Here is an 18,643-nt window from a genome sequence, read left to right as displayed (position 1 = left end):
CATTAGTAAACCATTACTCTGACATGGTTGGGGGGCTTGGGAGCCCCTCGCCATCTTCCAAGGCCTGTCGGGGGCCTGGCCCAGGGAAGTTAAGCAGCACAGCCTGGTCAGGACTGCCTGAACTTTGGAACCAGGAGGCCATGAGTGCAGTGTGGCCCTGGCATGCCCCCAAGCTTCTCTGAGACTTAGTTTCCTCATCTTTAAAATGGGCATGGCGTTGCCAACCTCCTGGGGGTTGTCATGACAACGAGGTGACCTTAAGGCCCAGAATAGACATGCATGAGGGGGGCTCTCAGCCCCGCCTTGTGGACCCTCCCAGCCATCCCAGGAGGACGGAACCCCGGGCCACCGGCTGGGTCTCCCCACATCAGCTCAGGCCTGGCTGTAAGACAGAGTGCCCAGGGCGGCCCCTGCCAGCAGCGCCAGCGCCGTCCTGAGATGGGGGGTGGGGTCCCTACAGACAGCTCCTGCCTGAGATGCTGAGGGCATCAGTTTCTCCCTCTGATGTTCTCTCCTAAGCCCATATGCAGAGCCTACAGCAAAGAACTCAGGAAATAATGAAGCACCAGCTGCCCGACTTCCCCCTACCCGCCTCCTGGACCGAAAGAAAGACTTTATTCATCGAGGCTGTTTCTCTCCTGAAGCAGATCATTAATAATGGAGAAGGTCTGTCTCTCTGACAGCCTGGGCAGTGCCTGTGTGCACGTGTGCATGTGTGTGGATGTGCGTGCATGTGTGTGTGCTTGCATGTGTGTGTGGATGGGTGTGTGTGCATGTGCGTGTGTGGATGCGCGTGTGTGGATGCGCGTGCGTGTGTGCATGTGTGTGGATGTGCATGCGTGTGTGTGGATGTGCGTGCGTGTGTATAGGGTGCCTCCCTCAGCATCCCTGGCACCCTGGGGCCCCTGGCCACCCCCGCTCACCCCCTCTTTCTGCCCCATTGGGATGGTGAGTGCCCACCCTAACTGCGGCTCCGGGCACCACTAACCGCCCCCCACTGGCAGGCTGAGCCTTGGAGAAGAGGAGGAATGTGGTGGGTGCCGCCCAGGGTGTGTCTTGGGGAGGTGGCTTGGGGGGGTGATGACTACAGGAGGGAAAGCCGGCGGCTGGGACCAGGCTGGGACGGCCCTGAAAGTCAGGATAAGGGGTTTGGATGTTGTCCTGTCTGGACGGCCACTTCTCCGAAAGCTGACCAGGAGGCCAACCGCCCAGCCCCAAATGTGGACGGGCCTCATGGGGTCGTGAGCCAACTCAGCACCTGGAGGGTTCTCCCTCCCAACCAGAGCCTGCAGGAGGCAATGCACCAGCCTCCCCTCACCTGGGCATTCACACAAACTCCACAATTTAGGGGATATTTGTAGGGTTTTTCTTATTCCTCAAGTTCAGGAAAGCCTCCCTAGAGGGCATGAAAGAACCTAAAAGGCCAGAAGCTTGCTTTCCCAGCTCTCCTTGCAGCCAGGGATTAGGCATATGACCTGGGCTGGGACAATCTGACCCTTCTGCTCTTGACCTTGAAACTGGAGCTAGTGCCTCAACCGAGACTCCCCCAGCAGCCTCCAGGTTCCAGGGGCAGCAGGGCCATCACACCAGTGGGGGGTCCCAGGCCCAGTGCCCCTGGGATGGCAGTGCTAGCCCCAGGGTCGTGTTATTCAGCAGTAGGGGAGGTGCCCTTGCTGTCCCATGGGTGACCGTGGCTGAGGTCTGGCTATCCAGCAACTTGCTTCTTGGTCTGGTCTGTCTTCCAAGCCTGGCTCTCTGTCCTTCCCGGGGAGGACTGGCCTGGGCTCCCCACTGCTGATTCCTTTCCAGTTACCATCAGCCTGGGTCCGTCTCTCTGCTCCTTGTACCTGAGAACCTGACCGAGGCAGGGGCTGCGCTGGGGTCTCTGCATCTGCAGAACTTGCTCGAATGTACATCTGTTTGTGATTTATTTCGGACACCCGTATACTCTTCAGAACTGTACAAATGTAGCACACGTGAAACCCCACAACCCTGGAGGGACATCACCAACCCGTCACCCCAATGGCCATTGTCCTGGCCCGTCAACCCACCCACTCAGAACTGGTACCCACGGGGGTGCGCTGCTTCCTCCCACGTCTGGAGCTCAGACCGCGCATCCCGAGTACCATGAACCTGGGGCTACCTGCGGCAGCGACCCAACGGGCCAGGCCACACCTGTGGCACTGCCGCCCCAAGCAGGAGGCATGGCACAAGGGCAGCAAACCAGACTCAACAGATGCCCAGAGGGCCATCCTGCTGCCAGCTTGGGCACTGAGGATGGTGGGCCACTGGCAGGCCAGGTGAGGGTGCTCAAAATATTGATGTAGGAAAACAAATCTCACCACTCCGGGCCTCCACTGTGACCCCGGGCTGTCCTTTCCCCAGCCACACTCACAGCCCAGCATCTTAACATCCCACCCACAGCTCCCTCCTCCAAGATTCTACCCGTCAGTTTTGTTTTTTGGGGTTTTCTTAAGTCTTTATTGAGTTTGTTACAATATTGCTTCTGTTTTATGTTTTGGCTTTTTGGCTGTGAGGCATGTGGGATCTTAGTTCCCCGACCAGGGGACCAGGGGTTGAACCTGCACCCTCTGCATTAGGCGAAGTCTTAACCACTGGACCACCAGGGAAGTCCCTCCCCCATCAGCTGTTTGAGTCGTTTCTTCAGATGGTTGCACAGAGTACGTAGTGGGTTGCATCCATGTGCCCCCTCCTGGGGAGGTCCTCGGGCCTTTGATGCGGCCTCAGTTTGCCTCAAGGTGAAGAAAGATCGAGGGCTCTGGCGTGAAGTGAGGAGGCCAGCTTTGCTGTGTGACCCTGTGCAGATCTGCTCCCCTCTCTGGGCTTTAGTCAGTGAGGGGTTTGGGCTGTGATCTCGAAGGGACTGTCTGGCTCTGACAGCCAGGGCCATGCCAGGGTCGGGGGTGTTGATGAGTAAGTCTGGACCCTCACCTCCCTCCCTCCTTCCAGGGGCCCCATCACGTAACAGACCAGGGTGCCCAGTGGGGGAACCCCTGCCCATAGACCCTGCCTTCAATCGGGAGTTCTTCCAGCAAATTCCCACTGCACAGTCCGTGCTGTTGTGGAACTATCGGTGCAGGGACAGACCCAACTCCCTCAGCTTTAGAAGCCAGGGGGGCTTCATGGGGGAGGTGACTTGCTGGCGGGATCTTAAAGCATGAGCAGGGCTCAAGTGTGGAAGGGGTGTGTTCACAGAGCAGCCTGGTGTGGCTGGTGGGGAGTGTGTGTGGGAGCACAGAGTGCACAGAGCCCCACGGTGGCCTTTAACGTCATTCTCAACCCACTCCTCCAGCTTGGGTCACTGGCGCAGCGTTTTCTAGCGGACACTGTCTGTGCCTGCAAGGTGGCCTCGCCACGCAGTGACCAAGGGCTCTTGGAGAGAGAGTGGGGCTGCTAAGAGACCGGGCAGGAGATGACCAGGGGCGGGGGCAGCAGCGGGCCTGCGGGCTCCTGGCATGCATCCCTGAAAGGCAAGACCCTGGGTGGAGTGAAGGACGGCCTCAGGGCTGCCCTGGGGATGATCTGAGGTCCCCTTGGGGAGCAAGGGCTCAGGGCCACTCTGCCTGTTCCTGCTGCAGGAGGTGATGAAGGTGTCAGACGGCAGTCTCCTGGGGGACCCCGGGCGCACACCGCTGAGCAAGGACGGCGTCAAGTGGCAGCGGCCGAGGCTCACCCGCCAGGCCCTGATGCGGTGCTGCCTGGTGAAGTGGATCCTGTCCAGCACAGCCCCGCAGGGATCAGGTAGGGGTTGGGCTGGCTGGGAAGAAGGTGGGGGTCTGTTCTGAGCGCGGAGACCTACCCTGGGACCCCAGCCTGGGCCACACCACCTCTGCCTCTGCGGGGACATGTTTCTATTCGTTCATGCCTCTTCCCATTCATCGGTGCCTGCTCCCGCAGGGTGCAGGGTGCTGACCTCAAGGCAGGACCCAGGGAGGTGGGGACAGATCGATAGGACCATGCTGGAATTTTCCCAGCTGGGAGGATGGAGCAGGGCTTCAGAGCCTCGCTGGCCGGGTGACCTTGGGTGACACAGTCTTCCTTTCTAAGTCCTCTGTGTAAAGGGGGGCTGATACTCACCTGCAGGGTGCAAACACGTGCAGGGGCCTGGGGAGGAGAAGGCCCGGGCTTCAGCGCCCCCTCGGTCCTGCCCAGTGCAGCCCAGGGGCTGGGGCTGGCTCTTTACCTCGTGCTGCGTTCTGGGAGTTTGTGGCAGAAATGGATGGCCGGCACTTGCTGTTGGCGGTATTTGGTGTCTGTGATGCAGTAAGAGATGCAGGGGGGACCTCATGCAACCCGTATACTCTCACACACATACCACACACTCACACTTGTGCACACCCACCAAGTGTGCACATACCACCCACTCACACCTGTGCACACCCACCAAGCACATGTGGGTGCACACACGTCACACACAGGTGTGCACGCCACACACACCATGCACACTCCTGTGACCACACACATAGGCGTGCATGAGACGCTGCCTCTTTGACTTTAAGGAAAAGGTGAAGACTTGGATCCTGACAGCTGTGTCTTGTTCGTTGTCTCAGACACTGTGTTTTCCAGGGAGCCTCAGTCCCCTTGCCTGGAGAATGGGTATATTCATGGCCCCAGCCTCCCAGGCTTGATGGGGTGGGGCCAGCAGTGTGTGCAGGCCAGGCCCCTGTCCTTTACCTGCACACCCACTCTAGGGCGCTCCCAGCATGATTCCAGTCCCCTCCCTCTGCTTCCCTGAGCCCCTGCTACCTGTGCTGCTTCGTCACCCTTTTCTGACTGTTCCGTTACCCAGAGCAGCCTCCAGGGAGGCCCTGGGGCCTGTGAATACACATGTGGGGTCCATGTGCGCTCTCCCTCTCCAGCTTCTTGGGACGATGCAGAAACGTGAGGTTACTACAATTTCATACAGCTTAACTGGGAAGCTCACATCTTCACAGGGCTGTTTTTCTGCAGCAGAGTAAAAGCAATTGTTTTCCATTAGGGTAGGAACAGGGAGCAGAGGTGAGCCGTGGCGCCCTCGTGTGGCCGGCCTTGTGCGCCCGACGGGCTCGGGTCTGCTCTGATGGGCCCAGCCTCGCCTCGCTGGAGGCCCAGATTCTTTTTATTTTTTTTAGATTTACGATCTGAAGAATTTTATTTTATTTATTTACTTATTTATTTTTATACAGCAGGTTCTTATTAGTCATCAGTTTTATACACATCAGTGTATACATGTCAATCCCAATCGCCCAGTTCATCACACCACCACCAATTCTATTGAAGTATAGTTGACTTACCATGTTGTGTTACTTTCTGCTGTACAGCAAAGTGACTCAGTTATACATATATATATTCTTTTTCATATTCTTTCCATTATGTTTTATCACAGGAGTCCCCTGTGCTCTACAGTAGGATCTTGTTTATCCATTCTATATATACTAGTTTCCATCTGCTGATCCCAAACTCCCAATCCCTCCCTCCTCCACCCCACCTTGCCCCTCGGCAACCGCAAGTCTGTTCTCTATGCCTGTGATTCTCTTTCTGTTTTGTAGGTAAGTTCATTTGTGTCGTATTTTAGATTCCACATGTAAGTGATATCACATGGTATTTTTCTTTGTCTGACTTACTTCACTTCGTACGATAATCTCCAGGTCCATCCATGTTGCTGCAAATGGCACTATTTCGTTCTTTTTCGTGGCTGAGTAGTATTCCATTGCATATATATGTACATCGCATCCTTCTCCGTTCGTTCGAGGCTCAGGTTCTTACTGGCCTGCATCTCCAGGGTCTTCTTGGCAGCAGCTCAGGCTCCTTCTTTTCCCCCCATGGATCTTGCAGCCCCTCCGTGACCCGGTGTCTGTCTCTCCCTCCCCGGTCCTCGGCATCCAGCACCCACCCCACTCCCAGGCCTCTCTCCTGCTGAGCCCTGGCTCCAGCTTCCAACTTCCAGCAGAAACATCTGGCACACGATGGTCTTCAGAATGGGGCTGGGGTGTGGTGTGCCCCCCTTGCTGAGCCTTTTGCACACCTGAGCGTGCGTGGACACGGGGAAGAGCAAGCCCGGGGGGCAGGCTGGGTGTGTCTGGGGTCGCAACGAGAGGAAACGGGGCCGAGGGGACCACGCCCACGGGTCCCACCTTTAGCTCGATGGGCTCCTAGATGGCAGCGTCTGTTCCCGTCAGCTCCTTCTAGAGCCGTGTGGAAGCCGTTGCTGAATGGCTGGTCACGGCCATGCAGCAGTGGGGGTGGGGAAGGGGTGCAGGGCCCAGGACACCACCAAGGGCTCTGCCCAGCCCTGCCCATTCCCCTGGTGACATGTTTACCAGGCACCCTGCCAGGCCATGTGGAACGCACAAAACGCAATCCTTAGTTGTGTGAGGCTGGCACGGAGGGTCACTCTGTTTTACTAAAAGTGAAGAGCAGACCGACTCTCAAGAAGGTCACACGAGTCAGCGGGTCCCACGGGTCAGGGGCTGAGCGAGGTCTCTGACCTGGAGAGTCTTCCGTATGCTGCGGGCCGGGCGCCCACTCTCATGTGTGTCTTCCCTGACTTTTCTCTCGGGAGCTGCGGGAAGGCGGGGCTCGGGGTCTGCGGAGGCAGCAGCCACCCTCCCAGGCAGAGGAGCCGGGACCCCAGTGCACCCCTCTCTCCACTGAGCATCGCTCCTGGGCCTCAGCTCTGCAGTCCCATCACATCCCTTGAGGACACCTTGCTCACACCAAGGGCTCCGTGTGCTCGTGAAATGATCAGCCGTGTGCAGACGAGGTGCCTCTGCTCCTTCAGGAGCCTCCCGGGGCTCTGGGTGCAGAGGACAATCGTGCCATTCGGTGTAGCTCTGTCCCCGCGCTCAGCCTGGCCCAGCTGGGTGTCCTGGGCTGGCGCCTGCAGAAGGCGGCAGGTGGCCGGGACACTGCACCCTTGTTGGCGGTAGGGGTGGTTTCCATTCAGCGGAGGCGGCCTGAACCACAGATTTCTGGGACATCTTAGAGCAGGACCCAAGGAGCGTGGCCCAGTGGAACACGAGGGTGGCCTGAGCCTCGGCGACTCGGCAAGGAGTGGGTGGGACTCAGGGACCAGGTGGCACGAGGACAGGGGGCCAGGCCAGCTGCTGCTGCTGCGCCCTGGGGGTCACCCCTGGGCTGCAAAAGCCCCAACATGGGGTCGGGAGCCAGTCAGCAGCGGTGGCCTTTAAGGTGGGTGGTCCCGGGACCGGGCCGCTCAGAGCCGTTGGCGTGGCCCCGGAAGTGCATCCCTCCCCAACGCTGGGAGGCCATCCTCAGTGACCCAGGGGCTGGCGCTCTGAGCTGCTCTGCTTATCTCCCCGGCACCGAAAGTCCCTCCTATGAGAATGTCAGGCCCTCTCTCCAGGGGCACGGCTGAGCCACCAACCGGACAGACGCGCTTCTCAAGTCTGGCTCGCGCGAGGACAGTGGGACTGGGTGCCTTTAACTGTAAGCCTGGAATAATAATATCACCCACAGAGTACCCTGGGGTGTTCGTGGCAGACGCCTGAGTCCAGGCTGGCTGGTTTAAGCAGAGAGGCACTTACCCTCGGCTGTTGGGAAGTCTGCAGAAACGCTACAGGGCCAGAGGAGGAGGCCTGGATGTGACAAGGCAAGGGCCCTGCCTGCCGCTATGGGAAACACCCCATGTCCCAGCCCATTCAGGTAGGGACGCCGGAGCTGCAGCCACATGCTCCTGTGTGGCACCGTGTGACCATTCCCCACGCAAAGGGACACATTCCTGCCCCTTCCCCCAAAGTGCAGACCCGGATTCTCAGCCACCGCATCCATCTCCGGGAGATACTCATTTCTCCTGGGGTTTGTCACCCCCATGTAAAATCATAAAGTCACCACCACCAGCACGCCTGATAAAAGAGTGGTAGTAGATACCAAATGTGAAATCGATAGCTAGTGGGAAGCAGCCGCATAGCACAGGGAGATCAGCTCGGTGCTTTGTGACCCCCTAGGGGGGTGGGATAGGGAGGGTGGGAGGGAGGGAGACGCAAGAGGGAGGGGATATATGTATGCATATAGCTGACTCACTTTGTTATACAGCAGAAACTAACACAACGTTGTAAAGCAATTATACTCCAATAAGTATGTTAAAAAAAAAAAGAGTGGTAGTAGAAAGGTACGGGGCTGAAAAGGTAAATTAGCTTGTCTATAATACATAAGGATATATAACTATATACTAACAGAATTTTTTTTAATTAAAAAAATTATTTATTTGGCTATCTTGGGTCTTAGTTGCGGCACGCAGGATCTCCGTTGAGACATGTGGGATCTTCCGTTGTGGTGCTTGGGCTTCTCTCTAGGTGTGGCATGAGCGTTTTCTCTCTCTAGTTGCGGCACGTGGGCTCTGTAGTTTGCGGCACGCGAGCTCTCTCCTTGAGGCGCTTGTGGCGCGTGGGCTTAGTTGCCCCGAGGCACATGGGATCTTAGCTCCCTGACCAGGGATCGAACCCACGTCCCCTGCATTGGAAGGCAGATTCTTTACCACTGGACCAGCAGGGGAATCCCTAACAGAATTTTAATGTGTTTGAAGCACCAAGATATACTCAACATCATGTTTCAAAGTGAGATGCCAGATCAGGTGCAAATTTTCAAGGATTTATCTGAAAACTGTATATGGCTTTTGAAGCTTTTACCCTTATCAAAAGTATAGAAAGTTGAATGGTTAGAGCCTGGAGGGAAGATGAGTTGTGAAGAGGATTTCTCTGGAGAGGTCGGCCCCCCAGTGTGAAGGAGAGATGCTTCAGTTACCTTTTGTTACCTAACAAAATACTCCCAAATGTAGTGGCTTAAAACAACCACCATTTTTTTCTCCCGATTCTGTGGGTCAGGCATCTGGGCGGGCCCCCCTACCTTCCCCCCGGATGGTACTTCTACTCCACATGGCATCAGTTGTGATTACTCACTTACCTTTGCTTAGCTGGTGACTGGGCTGGGCTGGGAGGTTCAGAAAGGTTCCACCCGCACGTCTGGTGCCTCAGTGCCTGTCTTTCTCCACGTGGCTGCTTGAGCATCCTCACAGCATGGTGGACTCAGGTACAAGATGGCTGACTTCCAGGAAGAGGTGTTCCAATAAGTAAGGCAGAGAGTTCTTGAGGCCGAGGCTCTAGAACTCACACAGCATCACTCTGCTGCATGCTATCGGTCAAAACGATCATAGGCTTAGCCTAGCAGAGGGGAAATAATAGACTAGCTTTCCGTGGAATTGCAGTATGAAATCTGTGGCCATTTTAATCCACCGCAGGGCCCTCAGCTAAGAACCAACCCACGGTGGTGTGATCCAAGCTCTCATTCTTGAGCGATCTGAGCCCTCGGTCATCCTACCTATAACTCCACCCCACCCCCACTCACTTTGATCCCTGTATTTGGCAATATGAATAGGTTGCGTGGTGAATTCACTAGGTCTGAGACGTAGTTCCCATCCTCCACCCCATGTAGGGGTAACACCTTCTCCCCTGGGTAATCGGCATTATTCATCCCAGCCAACGCCCTTTCAGTCAGCTGGCCTGAGTGGTGTGGGAGCCCCAGATGGCCAGGTGACGGTCTCAGCTTCCAGCTCAGCAGGTGCACTGGTGTCTCCCCTTTGGGGAAGCATTCTTCCTCTTCTTCTTCTTCTTTTTCTTTTGGCTGCGCTGTGCGGCATGCGGGATCTTAGTTTCCTGACCAGGGATCGAACCCCCGCCACCTGCATTGGGAGTGCGGAGTCTTAACCACTGGACCGCCAGGGAAGTCCCAGCATTCTTCTTTAGGGATCTAAAATCTCTTATCCAGAGCCCAAAGTATTGGAGATGAGAAGCAAAGATGCTGCAAGTATGTGGTTGGGGGGTGGTGCTTCCCTTGGTTCTGGACCCATTCTTCCGGCTGGAGGAGGAGCATATATGGTGGCACGTCCAGGACAGCACCTGCACCTCACCACTGGCACTGGAACCAGTGTACGGGGGGCGCTTTCGCTGTTCTGCAAGTCCAGCCGCTTCTGGGCACGGGGAAGAGGGGGAGGCCCGTGCGTCTTGTCAGCACTGGCCTTTGGCCACAACTCTTTGCTGTAAAATGAGTCTTTGAGTCAGTAACGATGCGTGGGACACAGCGATGGGCGGTGTTGTTGGCAGAAGCAAGGTGGGCAGAAAGCGAGGTCTGTATTCAGAATGAATGTCAATTCCAGAAAGAGTAAACGATGGTCCCTGCCAGGGTGGAGCTGACCTGCCACCTGGTGGCTGGCTTGTCGCCCTGCTGGCAGGCTGGGCACCCGACAGCAGCTGTACCCAGATCAGCCCGGTGAGGGGAAGTTCATTTCGTGGACCCATGAGTAATCCTCGTCCCCCATGGCCCTTTGTTCATGGCCAGGAATACAGGCTGACTGACGTGCACAGACAGGCCATCTTGTCTACCAGACTCTCGGTGCCTCCGCAGGCCTGGCTGCCCTTTGGACAGCGTCCACAAAGGACTGTGACACCCTCACACGTCCTAGTCACCGCTCCTCCAATCTTCTTCCCTCCACCTCCTTGACCCCTGAACACATGCTTAGTACCCACCCCTGAGTCAATGTCAGTCTGTACCTCAGGCCACCCCTCCTTCCAGACAACTTGTAGTTGGTGTCAGAATTGCCTGCAGCTCTGTCTATAAAATAAATTACATACACGTGCTTTTCCTCCTCAAACGGTCTTAGGGACTCCCCATGAGGCCACAGGTGTGGGTTGAGGGGAAGGTGGCGATGCAGCTGCTACCATGGGGGTCTGAGCCCCGTTTATGAGCAGACACCTACCTGAGCCTTCTAGACCCCCGACCCTGAGCTTATACGTAGCACCTGTGTGTGATGGTGACGTGCTGTGCATGCCCCTTTAGAGCTGGGGGAGAGGTGGACACTTAGTTCCTGATGGGCAGCTCAGGTCTCAGGGTCACCTGGTGTCCCACAGTCGGGCCTTCCATCTCCCCGAGGGCCCAGGAGTGAGCCAGAAGTAGTGTCAAAAGAAGAAGAGATTTTTGCCAAAGAAAGCATGGCTTTGATCAAAAGCAGAGGCTTCTACCGGGGCCCACCCTGGGCCCTGCAGAGCACCCTAACTTTCCACAGACACACTGTGCACCGTTGAATGTGCTGGGTCATCAGGCCCAAGGGGAGAGCCGCTTGTACGCAGCCTGGACCTGCTGCACAGGCTTTGCTTGTGCCTGGAAACAGTCTGGAGCAGCACAGCACCTGTGGTACACAAGAAGCCCCTTGTGTACGTCCTTTCACTGGCTAGGAGTGCAAGGTACAACAGCTGGTCTTTCACTTTGGAAGGAATGTTTTTACTTGCCTGCCAACAGAAACCCCAAACAACAGTAGCTTAATTTAGACAGAGGTATGTATCTCCTATCTGAGAAATCTGGGCTAGGCAGCGGCTGGCACTGGTTTAGCAGCTTGGGGATATCAGAGTCAAGGTCTAAGGGGTTTTTTGCTTCTTCCCTCACAGTTGCAAAGTTGTTGCTCTGGCTCCAGCCATCATGGCTTTGCTCCCGACAAGAGAAAGGAGAAATCAGGGGAAAGGAGGAAGTGGTGATGCCTACATCAGGAAAGCAACACTCTCACAGAAATCTCTGGAAGATTTACGCTTACATTTTATGGGCTAGAGCTGAGCCACCGTGACTGCAAGGAAGGCGGGGGTGGCGTTTTTTTTCAAGCTGCGTACATTTCCACCCCCAACGACACCTGAATTCTGTAGGTGAAAGAGCAGAGGAGGATGCTGCAGTGCTGTTCTCCGCCACGCGTACCTCGTGGGGTTGTTTTGATGCCCAGAAGGGCCTTAGCGAGCTGCCTGCGCACACCGGCTGCTCCGAGAATGTGGGCTGTGTGTCTTCAGCAATGCCTGCTCCAGTCACATCCTTGGTTTTTCCTTATCCCCCTCAACACAGGGATCCCTTCCCATCTCCCCTTTCTCCGCTCCACAGAGGCACCCGCAGGGCTGGGGCTGGGGTCAGTGAGCAGAGGGCAGAGGTGAAGAGCTAGTCAAAGGCCAAGGCCCCCACTCATCCCCCAGCTCTGCCCAGGGTCCCTGGCCCCTGAGCCTCCTGGGCAGGGCTGTTCCCTTTCTGGCTGCACAGAAGCCCCAGGACCTAGATGAGGCCCCTTTGCAATGAGATCACACCCTCAGCTGAAAATCACACCAGGGGCACCTCCCCCATTGCTGCTGGGAGCTCAGGAGCAGTGCCTACCCCGCCCTCATGCCCTCCCAGCCCCGGAAGCTGCAGGAGCCCTTCTGCCTCCAGGGAGATTGAGCACCGGTCGGAGGAGCCAGGGGAGGGGCTGGCCCTGGGGCAGGAGCAGGGCTGACCCCGGCAGGGCACCGGCCCCCGGGGGCTCTGGGCTGGGCTGAGGGGCAGGCGGCCCTGGGAAAGGCCGAGAGAGGGCAGAGGGCAGGGACAGAGCTCAGAGGAGAGAAGGACAGGCCAGAGAGGCCGAGACACGGAGGGACAGGCTGGGACCCACAGGACTGGTACTGAGACTGAGAGACTGACCAGAGGCGGGAGAGAGAGAGAGTCCTAGAGGAAAGACTGAGTGCCAGGCTGGGAAGACGCAGGCAGAGGGGGCACAGAGCAGGCTGGGGGGCCCCTGGGCCAGGCCTGGCGATGGCGGGGCGCGGCGAGGCCCCTGGCGCACCCAGGGGGCTGCCCTGAGGCTGCAGGTGTGCCCGTACGGCTGCAAGAAACACCTGGGCAACACCATCAGCTTCTCCTTCCGCTTCATCTCTGGGAATCTGACTCGAGATGCGGACTGCTCTGGCAGGGCTGGGGGCAAGGGGGCAGGAAGGGGCAGGCTCGTTTAAAACTGTGCCCACCTTGAATGGGGCAGGGGTGACGGGGCACAGCGGTCCTGAGAGCAGGACTGGAAGGGATGCCCAGCCTTAGAGTCCTGCCCAGCGGCCGGTAGACAGTGAGTGCCAAGCCGGGGCTCCCCAGGTGGGAAGGGGGCTTCCTTCTCCAGGGCGCACCGACACAGGCACAGGGAGCATAGGCTGGGAGGGGGCTGGTGGCTCTCGGGCCGGGGGTCCTCTCCCCTCTTCCCTCCCTCACTGGGGACCCCTCTCCTCCCTCAGCAAAGACAGATATGACATCTGTAGCAAGGATTAAATAAAACGAGCAAGCATGTAGAAAGGCCTGTGTCTAGAAAGTGCTCAATCAGTGATAGCCATCTTTCAGAATCTATAAAACCCACCAACCTGGAATTTTTAGCAGGGACACAGCGGGGGGCTTCCCTGGAGCCTGTGCTCTCAGACTCAGGCCTGCGGAGGAGTGGGAGTGGGAGTCCCACTGCCCCTCTGCCTCCCTGCCTGCCCCACCCCGAGCCAGGTGCTCAGGGGCTGAGCAGGACCTCGTCCCAGGCTGGGCCATGCGGACCATGCAGACCAGGCACAGGGAGAGGGGCTCCTGCGTCTGGGGCCCTGCAGTTTCCTTGGCAGGACACCCCAGGAAGGGCTGGTGTCAGGAGCTTCAGACCCTGGAAGGAGAGACCCTCAACAGCTTGGGTCTTGTGTGTCCTTTTGTTCTATCCTGTTATTGGAGGGATGTGAAGGAAGCTAAAGAAATCACGATTCCCTAAAGAGAAATCAAATTAAATCTCTAAAACATAAAGATGAGGCAGTGGAGACATGTGACATGTTGGCTTTTTAGCCAAAGCTGAAAGCTCCTTATGCTGCTCAAAGAAGCTCATGGCCACTGAGGGACAAAGGGCCAAGCGAGTGGGGCTGGGCTGGAGCACCTGACCTTTGTCCCCTCTCCAGGGGCGGGTCCCCCATCTTGTTCCCTGCCCTGTCCCGAGTGCCTAGCACAGAACTTGGTGCTTGCCTAGCACAGGCCCCAAATACTCGTCAAATTAATGAATGCTCTTTTAAGAAGGATCAAAATTAAAAATTGAGCATATAATCAATCATCTCAAAATCGGTCGAATAATAACGGTTTAAAACCCTCAAAAGCAATAATAAGTCTCTAGGAATCAGAAGACAGGATTCTGATACAGTGAAGGTTTGCAGAGGGAGCTCAGATGGGAATGTGAGTCTAAGGCAGAGAGGCAACCTGAGGGACCTCCGGGGGGCACTTGGACCACTGCTGCTGCTGGGAATGGGAGCCCAGGGTCACCCCGGGCTTTTCAAAAGAAGGGAAATGCCGTCTCTGCTCGTGAGGCCTCTAGGCCCTGCCTCCCAGCTGCTGCGAATTCCTCTCTCCAGGCTGTCATCTTGGGGAAGGATGGAACTTTGAAGTTGGTGGTCCTTGAAGAGAGATGCCTGGGGGCTGGGCCCAGGGGCAGAGGGAGGTGCCTGGCGTCTCAAAGCCTCTGGCCACGATCCTTCTAGCTACTCCCAAGTGCTCCTGCTGGCTGGTGATTTGGAGCAACTCTCCTGCCCACACTGAGCCCCTCCTCACCTGTCCAGCCCGGCAGGGGTGTAGGGAACGGCACCAGCTCCGCAGGGCGTCTGGAAGGGTCAGTGAGCGCCCTGGCTTAGTGGAGTTTCAATCCATGGGCATATTTACTGCTGGTAGCTTTCTGCACCTTTTCTAAACCTTCTTACCCACCTGATACCGCTGCAGGTTCATGGGTGCTTTCTCTTGCTCCCTCTGTCTCAGTCTTTCTGGAAAGGGAAGGAGGATACTGCAGGTCTGTGTCACCTAAGGGTGCAGTCTGCCTCCCGGACCTCAGGTCCCTCATCTGACGACAATCACAAAGGCCTGGGCTTGCTGGTCTCCCTCTGAGCCCCTTCCAGCTCCGGGGAATGCTGGTTCTGGGATTCACAGGATGGCCAGGGTGGGAGGAGCTGCCTGGGGGCAGGAAGCGGGGAGGTGGGACGTGGGCGGCCGATAAGGTGCAAATACTTGACATCAACATATGAAACAAGCTGGAGGAAGCGCGGCTCTTTGTCACCTCTGAGCCTTTCAGTTTGCTCTGCGGGATCGCTCTTGCCAGCCATTCAGATGAAATTTTGTGCACATCCTGTGGTCATCTTTCTGGTGTTAGCGGGTACTCAGGGAAGCCTTAGAGCTCCGACCTTCATCCACCCCGGAATCTCCTCCCCCTGACTCGTTTCAGGCTTAAGGCTGGAGCAACAGGGCAGGGCGTGGGCATCTCTGAGCATCTCTGCTCTTTCTCCACTCTGCTTCTGTGGGGTGCCGGGGCCAGGCCAATGCCACCGCCCAGTTGTTGTTTCTCACGCCCAACTGTTGAGATTTCCCCTCTCCAGGCAGTCTTTCTTGGAGGAGGATGGGTCCCCAGCTCTCTTCCACAGCGTCCAAGGGAGCCCTGCAGAAACACACCCTCTGCCTCCATGACTGTTGCTATGTGGGTATCCATGTCCCTCCCATCACCCTGGGTACTTCTGGCCAGTGTAGCCATGACCATCACCCTGACCTTCTCCAGGTGTGCGTCAGACCGACCTGGCCCTGCATCCCCCAGACTTCAGGGACACGTGCCCAGATCCCCACAGGCTTCTCAGATGCCCCTCACTTGGACAGAGGACCAAAGTCCCCCTGTGGGAGATGGAGGAGTGACACCCCAGCACACCAGCCAGCCTTTCCAGAGACATTCCCTTCCTTTGCCTCGCCAACCTTTCTCTTCTCTGGGTGAGGAGGGGTGAGTCACAGAGTTAGTTTCTCAGTCCCCTAGTGTGACCTGCAAAGCTGGTCTTGGCCTTTGGACCTCTGCCCAAACTCAACAGGAAAAAAATCACATTTAATACCTGGACATGAGACATGGAGTCCACACCAAGACGGGGAGAGCTCTGTCTTCTGGGCCTCACACCGCACCCTGCAGCAGGTGCCCAGACCCGGGGCTCCCAGGGACGAGGCAGGTATGGTGCAGAGGCTGGGAGGGGCCAGGAGAGAGGGCTTGGGCTCCAGATTGAGATAGCAGAGACCCAAGGTTACAGACAAAGTTGGGCACAGCTGGCTTGAATTGTCAAAGCATCATTCTCGATGTGTTAAAAATATCATTCTACAAATAGACAGCATGTGTCAGGTTCTGTTGAAGTCCTTAATGAGGCAACCGGCAGAGTGACAAAGCCGATGCAAAAGAGAAAGAAACAGGGGGTTTTAGAGAGGATGGAAATAAAAGGAACACAGAGGTACTGCTGCTCCGGTATGAAACTAGGCAAGATCCAGGGCAGTGAAACCACCACCCTCTGCACAGAGGAGAGGAAATCATCACATCTTATCAGCTTTACAAGCTTGTACGACGTCTGGGCCCTAATCAATTGCACTGCTTCGTTCTGCTCCCCTGGCCAGTCAGATGCCCTGGGCAGGTACTGGACAATGCCCCAGCAGGGCCCGGAGGACCATGTCCCCTGCATCGGCAGGTGAACTCTCAACCACTCCGCCACCAGGGAAGCCCTAAAAACAATTTTTAAACAGCAAAGAATCTTAACTCTGCCACTCATAGCTGTTAGAGGGTAAAAGGTAAAAAACACACTAAACATTTCGAGGGAGTTCCCTGGTGGCCTAGTGGTTAGGATTCTGGGCTTTCACTGCTGTGGCCTGGGTTTCAATCCCTGGTCAGGGAACTGAGATCCCACAAGTCCTGCTGTGTGGGCAAAAAAAGTTCAAGAGTTTATTTGAATTGGGTAGCACCAAACCAAAGGTGGTTAGGAGTGTTCCACTGACAGGAGCTAATGGGGAGGTTTTTATAGAGAAGATGCAGAAGCAAAGCAAAGCAAGGAAATTGACTGGTCATAGCTTAAGCAGTTGTCTTATTTGGGAGCGCCTGTCTCTGATTAGTTGTTCGTAAGTTGCATTTTCTCAGATTTAAGTGTGTTGACTCTGGCTCAGGTTTTGGTTTGTTTACATAAGCTACCAAGGCCTTAGAGGCACCTCAGACCGACAGCCGCTTAAGTACTTTAACAATTCCTCCCTTTTGGTCATCCTCTCATGCATGAGAGACTGACCAACAATTTGGTATTACTGCCACTGTCCATCACCCTCGGGGACTTATCTCATCGTGAAGTTCATAGGTTATGATGTCGAGCCATGGGAGAATTGTTTTTGCTTTTCATCTCGTCCATCTTGTTCCTGTTTCTCCATCTTGTTCCTGTCTCTGACTTGCTTCACTTAGTATCATCATCTCTAGGGCCCTCTATGTTGCCGAAAAAGGCATTATTTCATTCTTTTTTATGGCTGAGTGGTATTCTATTTTTTATATAGAGAGAGACCATCTGATGTACTGCTGATGGCTTCAAACTTGTATTTAAGACCCCTGAGAGAACATAGGCCCCCAGGGAGACAACGGTGGTGAATGTCAGGAGGATAATACCAAGAGACTGAGTTTGCTCCTTAGCCGGGGTCCCCATGAACCAAACCAGCTGGTATCAAGTAAATCAAAGAATGCACCTGAAGAGGCATCAACCTTTTTTAATCAAGTGGCTTGTTTGCAACTTTCTTGTATTTGAGTTTCTACTCTACCAGAGTTGTTGATCCAGGTACAGCAGGAGGTCATCGCTATGGCACAGACAGCTTGTTCAACCAGCAGATAATCTAAAGCAGTTCTGTTATCTGAAACCATTTTATCAGCTCAAAATAACCCATAAGCCAAAGAGGCATATTTTGGGGTGGCAGAGTTTGTTACCCTGTGTTCCTTGCCTTTGAAATTTCTCCAAGGAGTCTCACAGTCTAGAGTTCGAGTTGGTAGATGTCTCCGTCTCACTGGACCAGTCTCTTAGTCCTGAGAGCAGGTCAGTTCAGTTAAACAGTTGAGTCTCATTTCAGGAAGAGGTGTTGCTGAGTGGGTTTCCAAAATTAAGCCTATATGGTACAAGCAATCGTATTTAATAAGACGTGTTTCTATGGAAACAAAGGAAAAACAAAGGATAATGGTTGGAACAGGTTATAGATCAGTTTCTGAGTCCAGAGGACAGCCAGTCGAGAAGATTTCTGGAGGTTGGGTTCCTAGATGTTGGGCTTGAAGCAGCTTTTGTAGTTTGAATATCTGGTGATATCATTGGATGTTCTAGTGAACTTTCTCAGTGGACCACACAGCAACAGGCACAAAGTTTATCCATCCGTGAGCTGGTGTGATGATTTCTTTGAAGTTCGTATCAAGTTGTTCAGCTGTAGTTTGCAGGGCTTGGGGAAAAGGACAGTTTTTGTTCTCAGAGATTCTAAGTCAGAAGGGTGGAAGAAAATTGGAAACATTAGTTTGGAGGGTTGTAGCCAGATATTGGAGGAAACTAGAAGAATTTAGGATCCAGTGTAGTTTCCAAGTAGATAACAAAACCTCAAGACAATGAATCTGACCTCCACAAGGGGGTGTTAAAGTTTTCTACAGAAACGTAATTTTTCTCTCTACAATTACCCTTCTAATCACAGTAAGATGAATTTCTTTTCAAAATAAGCCTAGTCTCATTAAACTTGGCCTGATTATTTGCATAAGAGCAGCAAGAATAGTGACTTTATGCCTATTCTTTTTTTTTAAATTTTATTTATTTATTTTTGGCTGTGTTGGGTCTTCATTGCTGCACGCGGGCTTTCTCTAGTTGCGGCGAGCGGGGGCTGCTCTTCGTTGTGGTGCGCGGGCTTCTCATTGCGGTGGCTCGTCTTGTTGTGGAGCACGGGCTCTAGGCGCACGGGCTTCAGTAGTTGTGGCTTGCAGGCTCAGTAGTTGTGGCACGTGGGCTCAGTAGTTGTG

At 55.1% G+C, this 18,643-nt stretch overlaps 1 protein-coding gene across 2 annotated transcripts in view; it reads left to right on the top strand.

The window, feature by feature from the left end:
• Nucleotides 1-18,643, top strand: part of KCNIP3 (potassium voltage-gated channel interacting protein 3) — a 90,327-nt gene that overhangs the window by 9,738 nt on the left and 61,946 nt on the right. For both annotated transcript variants that reach the window (XM_060309725.1, XM_060309726.1), the window contains exon 2: nt 3,600-3,762. In XM_060309725.1, coding sequence (XP_060165708.1) covers nt 3,600-3,762 — 163 coding nt within the window. The remainder of the gene's footprint in view (nt 1-3,599; nt 3,763-18,643) is intronic.

Source organism: Globicephala melas, chromosome 12 (assembly GCF_963455315.2).
Source record: "Globicephala melas chromosome 12, mGloMel1.2, whole genome shotgun sequence".
NCBI classification, from domain to species: domain Eukaryota; kingdom Metazoa; phylum Chordata; class Mammalia; order Artiodactyla; family Delphinidae; genus Globicephala; species Globicephala melas.
This window is presented reverse-complemented; position numbering and strand designations above follow the sequence as displayed.